The sequence below is a fragment of the Siniperca chuatsi genome, linkage group LG19 (genome assembly GCF_020085105.1).
Source record: "Siniperca chuatsi isolate FFG_IHB_CAS linkage group LG19, ASM2008510v1, whole genome shotgun sequence".
NCBI classification, from domain to species: Eukaryota; Metazoa; Chordata; class Actinopteri; order Centrarchiformes; family Sinipercidae; genus Siniperca; species Siniperca chuatsi.
Window position 1 is genome coordinate 24,571,105 of NC_058060.1, and position 12,686 is coordinate 24,583,790.

At 40.7% G+C, this 12,686-nt stretch overlaps 1 protein-coding gene across 6 annotated transcripts in view; it reads right to left on the bottom strand.

Annotated features, from left to right (window-relative positions):
- LOC122866443 (sodium channel protein type 4 subunit alpha-like) overlaps nucleotides 1-12,686 on the bottom strand; it is a 210,079-nt gene that overhangs the window by 122,954 nt on the left and 74,439 nt on the right. For all 6 annotated transcript variants that reach the window (XM_044176090.1, XM_044176089.1, XM_044176091.1 and 3 more), the window contains 2 exons: nucleotides 11,434-11,676; nucleotides 3,414-3,477 (listed from right to left, as the gene is read on the bottom strand). In XM_044176090.1, the coding sequence (XP_044032025.1) occupies nucleotides 3,414-3,477; nucleotides 11,434-11,676 (307 nt within the window). The remainder of the gene's footprint in view (nucleotides 1-3,413; nucleotides 3,478-11,433; nucleotides 11,677-12,686) is intronic.

A 12,686-nucleotide genomic window follows, 5' to 3' on the forward strand; every position in this document is an offset into this window, starting at 1 on the left:
TCTCTTCCTCCTGTCTCCTCTAATACCCCTCCGTCCATCTACTTTCTCATTCGTCTTCTTCCTTCTTTCTGTATCTTCTCTTCCTTTTTCTCTTTCGCCCATACTCCTTTCTGCTTCACCTCTTCTGAACCTCCTTTCCTTTCTCTTCTTCTTCTTCTGACTCTCCCTGCAGCGGGTTTCCTTCACAGAGCTACGCGTAAGCTTAGCTTCCTGACTTAGCTGTCTGTTAGCCTGCTAGCTATGTTTGCATCTTTAGACAGGTTTCACATGGCATGGTCAGCTAGCTTCAGGCTAACTCAGGCTAACTGTTTTCCCAGAGGCACCGCTACTTTGAGTTGGAGGACTTTTTCACACACACACACACACACACACACACACACACACGGTATTGTCATAGCTGTGTCATTCAGAGTCTGTCAGCGTCCTGCTCTCAGCGTGGACAGTCCACACAGATACTAGTCCTTTCTGACATGTCACACAACACTGCAGTACATGGTACCGGCGGCAAGATTCAAACAGACGATGAGACACAACAGAGCTGCTTTTTGCAGCAGGAAGCTCGGCCAAAACTATACAAGAGACTGATTTAAATGTGAGACACAGGTTAGAGTTTCAGGAGCTGATTCACTGAACCGACCACAAATTGGTCAGAGCTGCAAACATTTCAAAAAATGTGTGATATAGAAGAGTACATCAAAATGCTAAACAGAATTCAATTAATTAAGTCCAGGAGATTTTTGTTGGTTCTTAAACCTTAAAATATAGCCTGTATGTATTTACCTTCATCTTGTGTGCACTTGAGAGAGACTGTTTAAATAATGGTTAAAATTGACACAGCAAGGGCCAGGATGTCCTGACTTTTAGTTCCTAGTATGGGTTAAGCTCCAAAAATGCTGGATCCTACATTTCCCATAATGCCACTCAGTACCATCCTTCATTAAACCCTGTCTGTCTTGTAAATGGGAACTTCTTTAGAGCTCCACACTTCCAGTTTGTAACATATAAATATAAAAATACTGGATAAATTTGTAGCCTTCAAGCCCAAGCGAAGGTGTAACCCTGTTGACATCACTGTGACATCATCAAGGTTATTTTCTCAGACTTGACAAAGCTCCTCCAGAGACACAGAAGACATTATACATAATGTATACACATAAAACACATATGTTTTCATAGGCTGAGTAGTATTCTTAGTAGTAACATGACTGGCAACGACTTCCATGTCATCAATAGTGATAAAAAATAATGAAAAATAGAAGAACTAAGTCGAACACCATGAAATGTTCCCTACTCAATCTCGAAATTGCGCTCACCTGCTGTTATCCAACCAGAGGGGCCATTTTCCTAAAGGTGTGCCAATCCAACAGCCAATCAGAGGGAGTTTTGACAGAAGTTTCTCCTGAACTCCTTTAACTTTGCTAACTCACCAAGTAGGACTGATCAACCTGAATAACAAGTAGAGGTGACTAACTACAACTAATTGTTTTCGTCATTCATTCTTGACCGTCACATTAATGATACTGGCAGGTGAGCAGCTCACTAGTTAGCTTACTTGAAAGCTTGTTGACTTCGCTTCTTCCTTTATTATCAGGGTTATTATCAGCTCAGCTATATTTAGTCAAAAATAACTATTTGGTCTCCACTCGCTCAGGCTTTACCCGACAAATAAGAAATCTTCTGCCTCCAGAGCAGCTCTACCTCTGTGAAAAATATTTGCAGAAGACTCAACCTGCTGTTTATTTGGTTTCTGTCTCACTGATGAGACGGGAACCAAATGAAGCCAAATCTGTTCCCATCTTTATTCTGTTTACATTTTCCAACAACTCAAAACAATCAGCAGTTCGAAAAATACTCTGTTTTCCTGGTTCTCAGTTGTTATCAGACAGACTCAGATGAATTGAAGCCTAAATGTTGTAGTGGTTATTGAAGGTTGTAAGTGACAAGCCCCCATGTTAGATGAATGGCAGGAAAATTAAGAGACAGTGATGTCTGCGCCTCTTCCTCCCTGACAAAACAAAAGCTTTTCACACTTGTGTTTCTTAGCTCTGAGCTAATCTAAACCTCAGGCTACAGAAAGCCCAGGGATATTTATCTTGAAACTGTTTCACTGTTCACACTTGTAGATATTAAACAAAGGCTTATACAGTAGGAAGATCTGGGCTAGTTGAGGCTCTTATCCCAGGGCTGATGGATGAAGGTAGTGTGAAAAGCCCTGAGAAAAGGTTTAGTTTCTGGCCAGACTGACCCTGATAGGACCCAACAGGAAGTTTCAGGGCGAGTTCTCTGTTCGAGGGTTTAAATCATCCTGTAAAAGGATGAAAACAGGGCCACTTTATAAATACTCAGGTCATAAGTCTAAAGGCCTTCAGCATAATGCCATCTCCCCCAAGAACTTTGACTATAGCCACCAAAACCTTAACTTTTTGTTTTTACATTTTATTTATTTAACTGTTCAAAATTATATTTTCCGAAAAGTTTTTCTCTTTTGATCTAAATGCTATTTCAAAGCCTTCTCCGCAGAGCCAGAAATATAATCAAGATGGAGACATAAATCCCTATATTATTATTAAGAGAGTACTCCACAGATTTATCATTACACTCCAATAACACACTATCAGACTCAAGGTGAACAGTTTTAAAAAAATCAAAATCGATGCAGCAGAACCAAAGATATCGATGTCTTTTTTATTCCATATATTTCTTATTTCTTCTTCCTTATTAAAACCTGACGCCTACATTACCCACAATGCAACTCAACCACTGCCCGTTCAGTCGGAGATGCGGGTGTGTTATTAGCAGCTAATGAAGCCTGCAGCAGAGACGAGCAGCGGGCTGCAGAGGTCTGGTGAGCTCCCTTCTTTCTAACTCCACACCAACACATTTGTTTCAGTTTCAAACTCGTCGTCTTCAGCCCCGACCGACGCCGACTCAAGTGACATCACTGGAGGACATTTATCAGACTTTACACAGCTCCCTCTGGAGACACTGAAGGCTTTATACTACTTTTTCCACACATGCTGGGTACCATAAACAGGTGCACGCTGGCGTTGTAGTCGCTGTACAGGATGGCGTTCAGGCACACAGTTTAAAGAAATTTTGTTCGGGTCGGAAGATTCTTGACCCACTTGCCGGACCCGGCCGGTGGCAAAAAAATCTTATTGTTGGACCCATTTTTTATGCAAGATATTACCACAATCACATGATCCTTTTCACAAGGAACTTGTTTGCTCATTGATTGAGTTGGACCTCTTGACAACACAGCCCACAAATGCAACGCATTTTAGAATCTGTCACTCAAAACCCTCAAATCCTTCAAGAAGCTCCACCTTCAACTGGGAGGTGGGTCCAGCTCATACATCCACCTCCACATTTTCCCAGCTTCTGAATTAGTCTGAAAACCAAACATCACTCACCCTGCATCGCTGCCGTTCCCACAGATTAAGGCATCCTTGGCCCCCTCCACCTTGTAGAAGTTGTCTAGAAAAAAAATAAGAGATAAAATTCCTCTTTAGAACAACATGTCAGGGTGTTTCAGGTAAGTTCAGGTAACCCTTCCTGCTTTTTCTTGTACCACAGTGTAAGTTGGTGTTCAGCTCCTCCTGTCTGTCTGCGTTACCGCAGGATCAATAAACTCATCAAACTCGTGTGTTTTGGCTGGTTAGACGCCGTCTGAGCAGGAGGCCATCAAACAAAAACCATTACAGGAACAACGGTTTGCTGAGCATTTATTCAACACTTAAATCTGACCACAAGCCACTTTCAAGTACATAAATACACTTTACCGTCATCACGAGATACACCAAGTGCTTCTCCACCCTGAACACACAAAAATATCAGACACAAGTTCAAAAGCTTTTAATGCACGTAGGCAGCAAGAAAACAAGTGCTTCTCAACTTTTGTTGTGGTTTGAGGGTACAGTATTTATTCCCGAGGATGGGAATAAACGGATGTAACCAGCCCTGCTACAAAGAGTAGGACTGCATCCAGAACAGCACCGGAGACTCAAGGACACAAGGGCAGATATACATTTGTTTAACCTTTATTTATTTAGGGAAGCTTCACTGAGAGGAAGCCTCTCTTTTGCAGGAATGCCCTGATCACATTCGCACAGTTACACACATTCACACCTGGAAGCTGCCCAGTACGACCACAGTCTGACCTGCTGGCCTCTGAGCAGCTCCACTGGAGCAGCTGGGGTTCGGGGCCTTGCTCAAGGGCACCTCAGTGGTGGTAATGAGGGAGGGGCACGGGGGATGTGAAATTATTACCACGTGCCGCTTTCTTGTTGGCATATGATGTTAATACAGGTGATTTTTCAGACAAAATTCATAAGTTTGCAACTATGCTACTAGCAAATGTTCAATATGGCTTAACAGATGATAAGAGGGCACACAGAGAATTACAGACAAACCAAACCAAACTTACAGAGAGACACAGATAAATCAGTCAGGGCGGTATGAACATGTGGTTTAGTGAAGCTGAAAGAAGCTCCATTACTGAACCACATGTTCACACAGCCCTGACTGAACTCCAGACTTCAACATTCACCTTTGTTTTCTCTTCCAAATCAGTGATATAGATAATGTAGTTAAACTGGGCAGATTAAATCCTGTCTGACAGCTCTTGTTGTGATGCAACATGGACTATATGGTTAAGGGTTTGGTCACACCAGCATTTATAAGCAGCACATTTTGGATCTACTTCAATTTATTTCAGCAGAATCGCTCACAAAGGCGAAGTCAATTAATGTGGCGACCTCAGAGAGACCCGGCGAGTCAAAAATGGAGGAAGCTATCATACTAGGTGTTTCACCCCGTTAGCTTTTACATAATCCTGCAACGCAACTAGAGTTTTCGCTTTCTCTACAAGTACAGTAGTCACCATGCCAACAAGCTTCCAGCACCACTTCGCAAAGGATGGGATGCCACTTTTGGTGTGACTGGGCACTGAAGCAGCTGTTAGAGGTGTCACTGTGAAACTGCTTCTCTGCAAAGAAGTTATTAACTAAAATGTTTACTGGTCTAAAAAACTGACTGAAAAACCTCAACCTCACATAACAGAGATGGGGGATCTGTGTTTTAGAAGCTGTGGCACAAGCAACATTTGAACAGAAACGGTGACCTTAAATGTTGGCTTGACATTTTCATCCATTTGCCTTACGGGAACTCAGGGTACTTATCTTTTATTCAACACACAATTCAGACCACATGCATTTAAGTCCAGTCATTATGACAGATTACATAGCATTCCAATAGAAAAGCATCAAAATGGGGGTCGTGTTCTTATCACACTTCATTAAATGTACTCAGGGAAACAAAAGAAGCTGCTGCACGCAGCGAAACTAAGTTTAAGCACTTTTCAGCTTGTCAGAGAGAAACAAAGCATTTCAACATTTCAAAGTCTACAAAATAAACCAAAGCCTTCTTCTTCTTTCCTTTACTGTTGCTGTACACGTGCAAAGTTTTCCCCCTTTTGACAAACAAAACCGGTTCTTTGGTGCTTCTGTTTGGCTCTGACCGCGTCTGACCGCCGCTGCACCAAAGGCACTTAAGCTTTTTAGGAGCACAGCCATTCATTTGTCATCGAGTGCATCTGGGAGACTGCATCCCTGCTCGCCAACAAAAACTTCTGAAGTCTGAAGTGCTTTTGTTCACGAGCTCAAAGTAACTATGAAGCCTTTACGCAGCACTGAGATTAGTCACTGAGGCATTTTCTCTCCAGACAAGCCAGATACGAACAGTCTACTTAAAGTCATTACCTGAAACTTCAGGTTTCCAAAACTCCCCCCAAAGAAATGCCCATATTAGCCAACGGACTGACATTTAATAAAGATTTTTTTTTTTTTCAGAGCGACCCCCATCTGAGAAGATTTTCCAGAGCTGCAGAAGAAAATTGTCTCTACGGGACATCGAGAGAGTGGGCTTAATTTCATTTCTTTCTAAACTCAAGAGTAGCAAATTACTCTGACAAGCCTAAATACACCTCCACCCTCCACCCGTGCATTTTCATTTGCAAGAGATACATTTACATGATGAAAGTCTGCAGGTATGACAGAGTTATTGATCAAAGTGAAATACACTGAGTTAATCTTGTTAATCTGCTCTCCAATGAGAGAGAGATATTAATCAGCGATTCATTTAGTGTCAAAACGCCTCGAGATTCATCCGTTTCCATCTTCGAGGCAGAAAGTGGACAAAGCCAGCAACAGAATTTGCTGAACTCGGCTATCGAGTATGTACTTTTAGGTGAAAAAGAGAATCTCCGTTTACATGGATCAAATGAAATGAACAGCAGCCATTAAAGTTGAATGTGTTTCTGTATATCCGAGTTCATTCCTCACCGTGACCAAATAATCTTAACCTGAGGTCCACTTACGAGCTTCATCAGTGGAGTTTGTTCAGTTTCAGGAAAAATTGCTGAAAGTGCTCAAGAACAAAATCCATCCCTCGATGAAGACTGTGAGATGTGTGTAAAAGCTCCAGAAAAGGCCAGAGTGAGTGGACCTTGAATAAAGATTATTTTGTCAAAATGTATATGCTTATCTTCCACCGGCTGGTTTATTATTACGAACATCTGAACTGTCACATCTTTATTTTCATTTCAAGAGGAGAGCCTAAAGTTTTCAAACACACCGAATATATCAGGCTAAATTTGGGGAAATGCATTAGAAATTATGCAACGGCATTACAGTTTTACTCAACACACAGTAAGTGTCATATAGCTTCAGTACAGAAAGCTTAAATGAGCTCAATAACTTTGTAATTTTTGTCTTATTTTCTGTTTTTAGAGTGACTTTGTAACATCTGTCCAGAGACTATATACAGATTAAAAACAGCCTCTTGGCTAACTGTTGATTAATGTGCACTGTCTCTGTTAAATAAACCATTAAATAAATTAAGTTTATGCGAGTATGGACAAAAGATGGCAATGTCATGAATTTCGTTGTGGATATTCATGATCCCCAAAGGATGTGACCCTGTGACTTTTCCTTTGTTGCCACCAAGGGAAACAAATTTACACTTGTACATAAGAAATTCTTTAATCTAAAGCAAACAAACTTCACATTTTTAGATCCAACACAGCAGACGGGCCACACAGACAGAAAAGTAGCCTTTTTCTGGAAAGCGGTGTGCGCTAATGCATCAAGACCCCAGCTGTGAGCGCGCTCAGTTAGACAACAATAGGCACGTGTGTTTTGACGTGCATCATATGCCAGTGTGTCGGCCATCAAAATCCCTCTTATTTCTCTTCCTATAACACATTCAAATATTTTCGATAACTCATCCTGCACTCTGAGGCCAGCTAACCCACCACTTATACATAATTCTACACGTCACTGAAGCTAAAAACTCTAATTGCTATTTTCCTGACTTTAAGACACAAATTTTAAGTATTAAGTATTTTTTAAATTAAAAACAAAAAAACTAAGAGGAAAATCAGGCTCAAGGTTATTGCCAGGTGTAAGCAGGGCCATAATCTGCATGTAAACATACCGATGATGAAGCTATTGTCTGCTTCCAGTATAAAACTGTTGGTCGGCACTATCAGCTCCATCTGCTGCTCACCAAAAGGGGAAATGGACTGAACATGATGTCTGTTGATATTAATTTATTGAACCCTCCAACAAGAAGCGCCGGGGACGACTGCTGCTGTCAGCCGGCTCTGACCAGACAGAACAAACACGGCATTATGGGAAATGTTTAGCATGGAAAACATCCACCATTGATCTCCTTCTGAGGGCTGTTTTCAGATCAGCGCAACGGGACGAGCTTTAACGCCGCAGCTCAGCTCTCAGGTTTCACGGCAGCTTTTAGAGGTCGATACGGGAGCCTGCAGAGGACATTTGCTTGATGCAATGGATGGCAAACTAAACTGGAAATGAATAAATAGAAGGTACATTAGCAAGAACCAGCATGTTCAGACAATCCACATTACTGTAAGCTCAAAGCTGCCTTCATTTTGGGCCGTTTCACCCTTTAACAGGAGTACAGGCACAGCAGGTCTCTCCTTTTCTTCTTCTTTTCTGAGGGCTACAAGGAAACGGCATTACTTTAAATAATTACACATCTGTTTCTGGATAATGAGGGAGTCCGTTTATCCCTGGGTGTATTTTTAAGGGGGCATCTCTTCTCTTGTTGCTGGTGTGGGAATCTACTTCAACTGCTCCTAACCTTATTGGAAAAAAATTAAAAAGGTTTGCTTATACATTTGTGCTCTTATACTGTTTGTGCTTCTGTAGCTTTTAGTTTATGTGCAGGGATGAAGAAAAAAAATACTAAATGGAAGAGTCATCAAGGTTTTTTTTGTTTTGTATGGTCAGTTATCGAAGTGTCAAAGTTCGTCACAGGCTGTCTTTCCCTTTACCGGGAAAAAGAAGAAGAAACCTCTGAGGCATTACAAAAGATGGAAGCCATGTTACTAGATGTCAAACTGGTAGAAGGACAGAATTAAATAGTATTAATTCTGCAGATGAATTAAGGACGGTATGATTATAAAAACATTATAAAACATCAGCCTGTCGGTCACGAGACTCATGGACGTCCAGCAGCCGACAAGAGACTTAAAATTAGATTTTTACAAAAGTGTTTTTAGTGAAAAGTGCAGCTTGATTTATTAAAATCTAAAATCAGAAATTATTATTATATTATTACAGACAGTGTTTATTTGTATGCTGCCTCATAGAGAAGCAGGAGAGATTAAGTGATGCCTTACAGGTGTGTGTGTGTGTGTATTTACAGTATGTCCTCTGTGTAATGAACGTTTTATATAAAGGCTGTATTTATGAAAACAGGATCCAGCCCTGCTGTACTTTTTACATCAGTAATACAGCTCATACTGACCCTCAATACAACACAGGACGACAATAACCGCAGACAATCCACGGCACCATGCATATGAACATATACAAGGTTTGTGTATTTTGTCTCTTGTAAATGTTGATTGTGTTAACATTGTGTTAGAGGTCAGCGCTGTGACAAGCAGCCGCACTTTTATTTTTAATGATTTACAAAAAAATCGATCTATTAGTGAAGAAATGAGAATCAGATGAAAGAAGTAAAGACAAACTCAAGAAAAAAGAAAAGAGACAAAAAAGGAGAAGAAGGAATAAAGAAAAGACATGAGAGAGAAAAGAAAAAAGGGGCACGAGACACAAGATACAAGGAAATGAGAATTAAAGAAATTAAAATAAAGTAAAAAGCGATGGTGTAGAAAAAGAAGAAATAAGATAGAAAAAAGAAGAGAGTGAGAAAACATAAGAAAGAATTGATTTCTAGTAAAAAATGTTTTTACACTGGATGATCTGCAGTGTTTTGGAGTTAATCGGGTCATGCTGTATGTAGATTAAAACATTAACGTGCAGTAAAAAATATTAACATGTGCAGTGACACACGGGCAGTTCAGTACTAAAAGGTTAAGTGTTTCTTAAACCCTGATCTCGACCTGTGTGTGTGTGTGTGTGTGTGTGTGTGCGTGCGCGCGTGTGCGTGTGTGGGCGCTGCATGCATGTGCTTACATACACTGTGTTTGTATAAGTGTGTCCACATAATGTATATTATGTTCCCTGGTCAACATGCCTGACATGTTGAATAGTGTATATACCAACTGACCTTGCATGACCTCTGTGTGTGTGTGTGTGTGTGTGTGTGTGTGTGTGTGTGTGTGTGTGTGTGTGTGTGTCACGTCTTGTATGTACTATGTTCCTGGCAAGCTGAACTGCTTGTACACACATCACCCCCCCGACAACGAGTGCGTGTGGTGTGTGTGTCTTTATTGACGTCAGTTGTATCCACAGTGCCAACGTGGCATTGTCCAGTCCATTTAGGAAACACCAGTCACAACTGCAGCACGACACACACACACACACACACACACACACACACACTCCTCTCTGCAGAACATACTAGAAGCCTGTCTTCTTCTACTGCCACTGTCTCGTCTTCTACTGCTTTTGATGTTAGAAATGTCCCTTTATTTTTTTATTCTTTTTTTTTTGGCCCATTATTTTACTGAAAACTACAGTTACCAGGTCCAGGACCAGGATATTAAAAATTATGAATCCAAAACCCCCCAGTGCAAACCCATGTCCCCTAGGAAACTAACTAGCCATCAAAATATGAGTGAAGTGTTCTATTATTTTCATTTTTCACATCTTATTTATTTATTTAATGGTCAAATTATTTTTTTCAGTAAATGTTATATCTTTACATGATGATCCAAAGCCCTCTCCACACCTTCAAGATATGGTTCTAGTGGAAATAGTAACTTTTTTTTGCTAGAAACAGTCACATTTAACTATGTTGAGTCAGAAAAGACCAGAGTCAGCCTTTAAAATCCCATCATGTATAATCCATGGGTCATTCTAAAGTGTCTCTCTTCCTTAGGTTGCCAATTCCCAGAAACAACAACAGGACATCACCTCAATGTCTTCAGAGGAAACTACGGCTCCGACACTTCCTGTAACTGCAGAGTTTACTCTTATCACTCATACAGTAGACCAGACCAAATCAGATCACACACACACAGCCGTCGTTGTGAGTGGGTTCGCTTCCATTTTCTGTTGTGTTTATCAGAGTAACTGATGGAAAGACTTATCACGGTTAAAGACCGACAAGAAATGTTGATATATTTCCGTCATCAACAAACCTGAGCCGCTAAAAAACATCTCAAATCAGACAGGACAATTAAAGCTACTGTACTTCTGGGTTTCACACCAGAATACCTCATCTGTAGGGAAACAGATACAGATACAGCAGAAATCCTGTAACAATTCTGAAGTGGAAGGGAGCGTGTGCCTCTTCACAGAACCGATCCAAAACAGACCTGTGGAAACCGATCCTGAACCCAACGTGCACACGTTAACCACGTTTATTTTTTTATAGAAAGAAGACAGAAACCAGAAGAGACCCAAAGCCAGTCAGACCCGGATAACTGAGTGGATCCACGAAGACATCTACTACAACAATCTTAGAAATATTGTTTTCTCTTTTACAACAGATCATAACCGTTTTCACCCAGTTTCACCACAGTTGTGCCTTTGAGGCACCACGTCCTGATCAACGAGTTTAGACTGAGCTGCGAGTTAGACCAAAGGCGTGGGTTTGAGCAAGTCACTGACGGTGCGAACGTGGGGTCATGCTTCAAATGTAGCAAGTTAGGAGTAAGTACGATTTCCAAAATCTCCCATCCCATTCTGTTACCAAGTATTAATTACGCAGCAATGATATGAGCAATCCACCCTCTCATTTCAACAACGCAAGGCTGAGCTATTCTCACCTTAACTTCTTAAACGCAACATACTAAAGTTCAAATTCAATCTGTAAAAACATCAAAATGGGCTACTTCACTGTCTACTGCTGCTTTGAAATGTACCAAAAGTGATGCCGATGCCAACTCATCATTTCCAAAGGAACAGTTTAGAGTTTGATTCTCACCCTCGTCGTTGATGAAGTCCTTCAGGGAGGTCCAGGTCTTGTTGTTGCAGTAGAAGGAGGTGTTGGCCGGCAGGCTGTCGTTGACGCAGTGCGCCGGGCTGCGGACGCATTTCTGCCGCAGGTTTCCCATGAAGAGCTGCAGGCCGATGAGGGCGAAGACGCTCAGACAGAAGACGGTGAGAATCATCACGTCGGCAAGCTTCTTCACCGACTGGATCAGAGCGCCGACGATGGTCTTCAGGCCTGCCAGACCACCGGGGACGTAAGGACGCACATAGGATTAATATTTAGATAAATGTTACTGTGGCTATGAACCCTCATTTAGACCAATTACAGAAAGAGCTAGCTCAAAATCAGTCTTTATCAAAATAAATAATTCTATTAAAATTAAAGACAACAGCTAGTTTAAATAAAGGGTCACATACAGTATGTATATGCATGTTGAACTACTTGGACGGATCAGGGACCTAAAGATGGCAGCCACCTCGACTCAAATCTTTATCAAATCTTCCCAAAGCCTCTTCCCAAAATGCAAAATATTTCACTCCAAACTGGAGTTAAAGCAAAAAATTAGAAAAGACACAAATGTTTGAAAAAAACTTGAAGACACCAGTATTTTTACTGTTTTTTTTTTTCTTTTAAAGCAATGTCTATTCAATGCCCTTTGGAGTCAAACTAAAGGGCAGCCATCTTTATGCACCATAGTTACTTAGAGGAAATAAATAACAAAATAAAATAAATTAAATGAAAAAGAAGAGTTGTTTTACAGCCAATAGAAATATAACTGCTGTTAGGTGAAAATCTCTTCTTGCCACATGTGGTTAAGAGATTCATCCGAGTTTTATTCCATTTCTGTTCATTTGTGACATTTTTTTTTTTTTTTGGAAATTTTGGTTTTCATCTGACAGCAGCTTTAAGTTTTTCAAAAATGTTGCCACTGTGGAAAAAAGTCACCGTCATCATCACCAACCAAATGAAGCAAAACAGACCACAAACTCCACTTTAACATTCAGATATAAACACACACACACACGAACATGAACAAATGGTAAAAACAGCAGGAACAAAACACACTCAGAACACAAAGGGTGCAGACAAGTCGACTGTCCTCAGCAGATCTTACCAAATCAAAGAAACCAGTTTCTCTTTCTTTTTTTTTTTTATCTCTTGAAAGCACTTTTTTGTTTTAGTTCATTCAGTAGAAACAGACACTACACAATTTCAATTTGCATCCAAAATGTCCCTCATTGTTC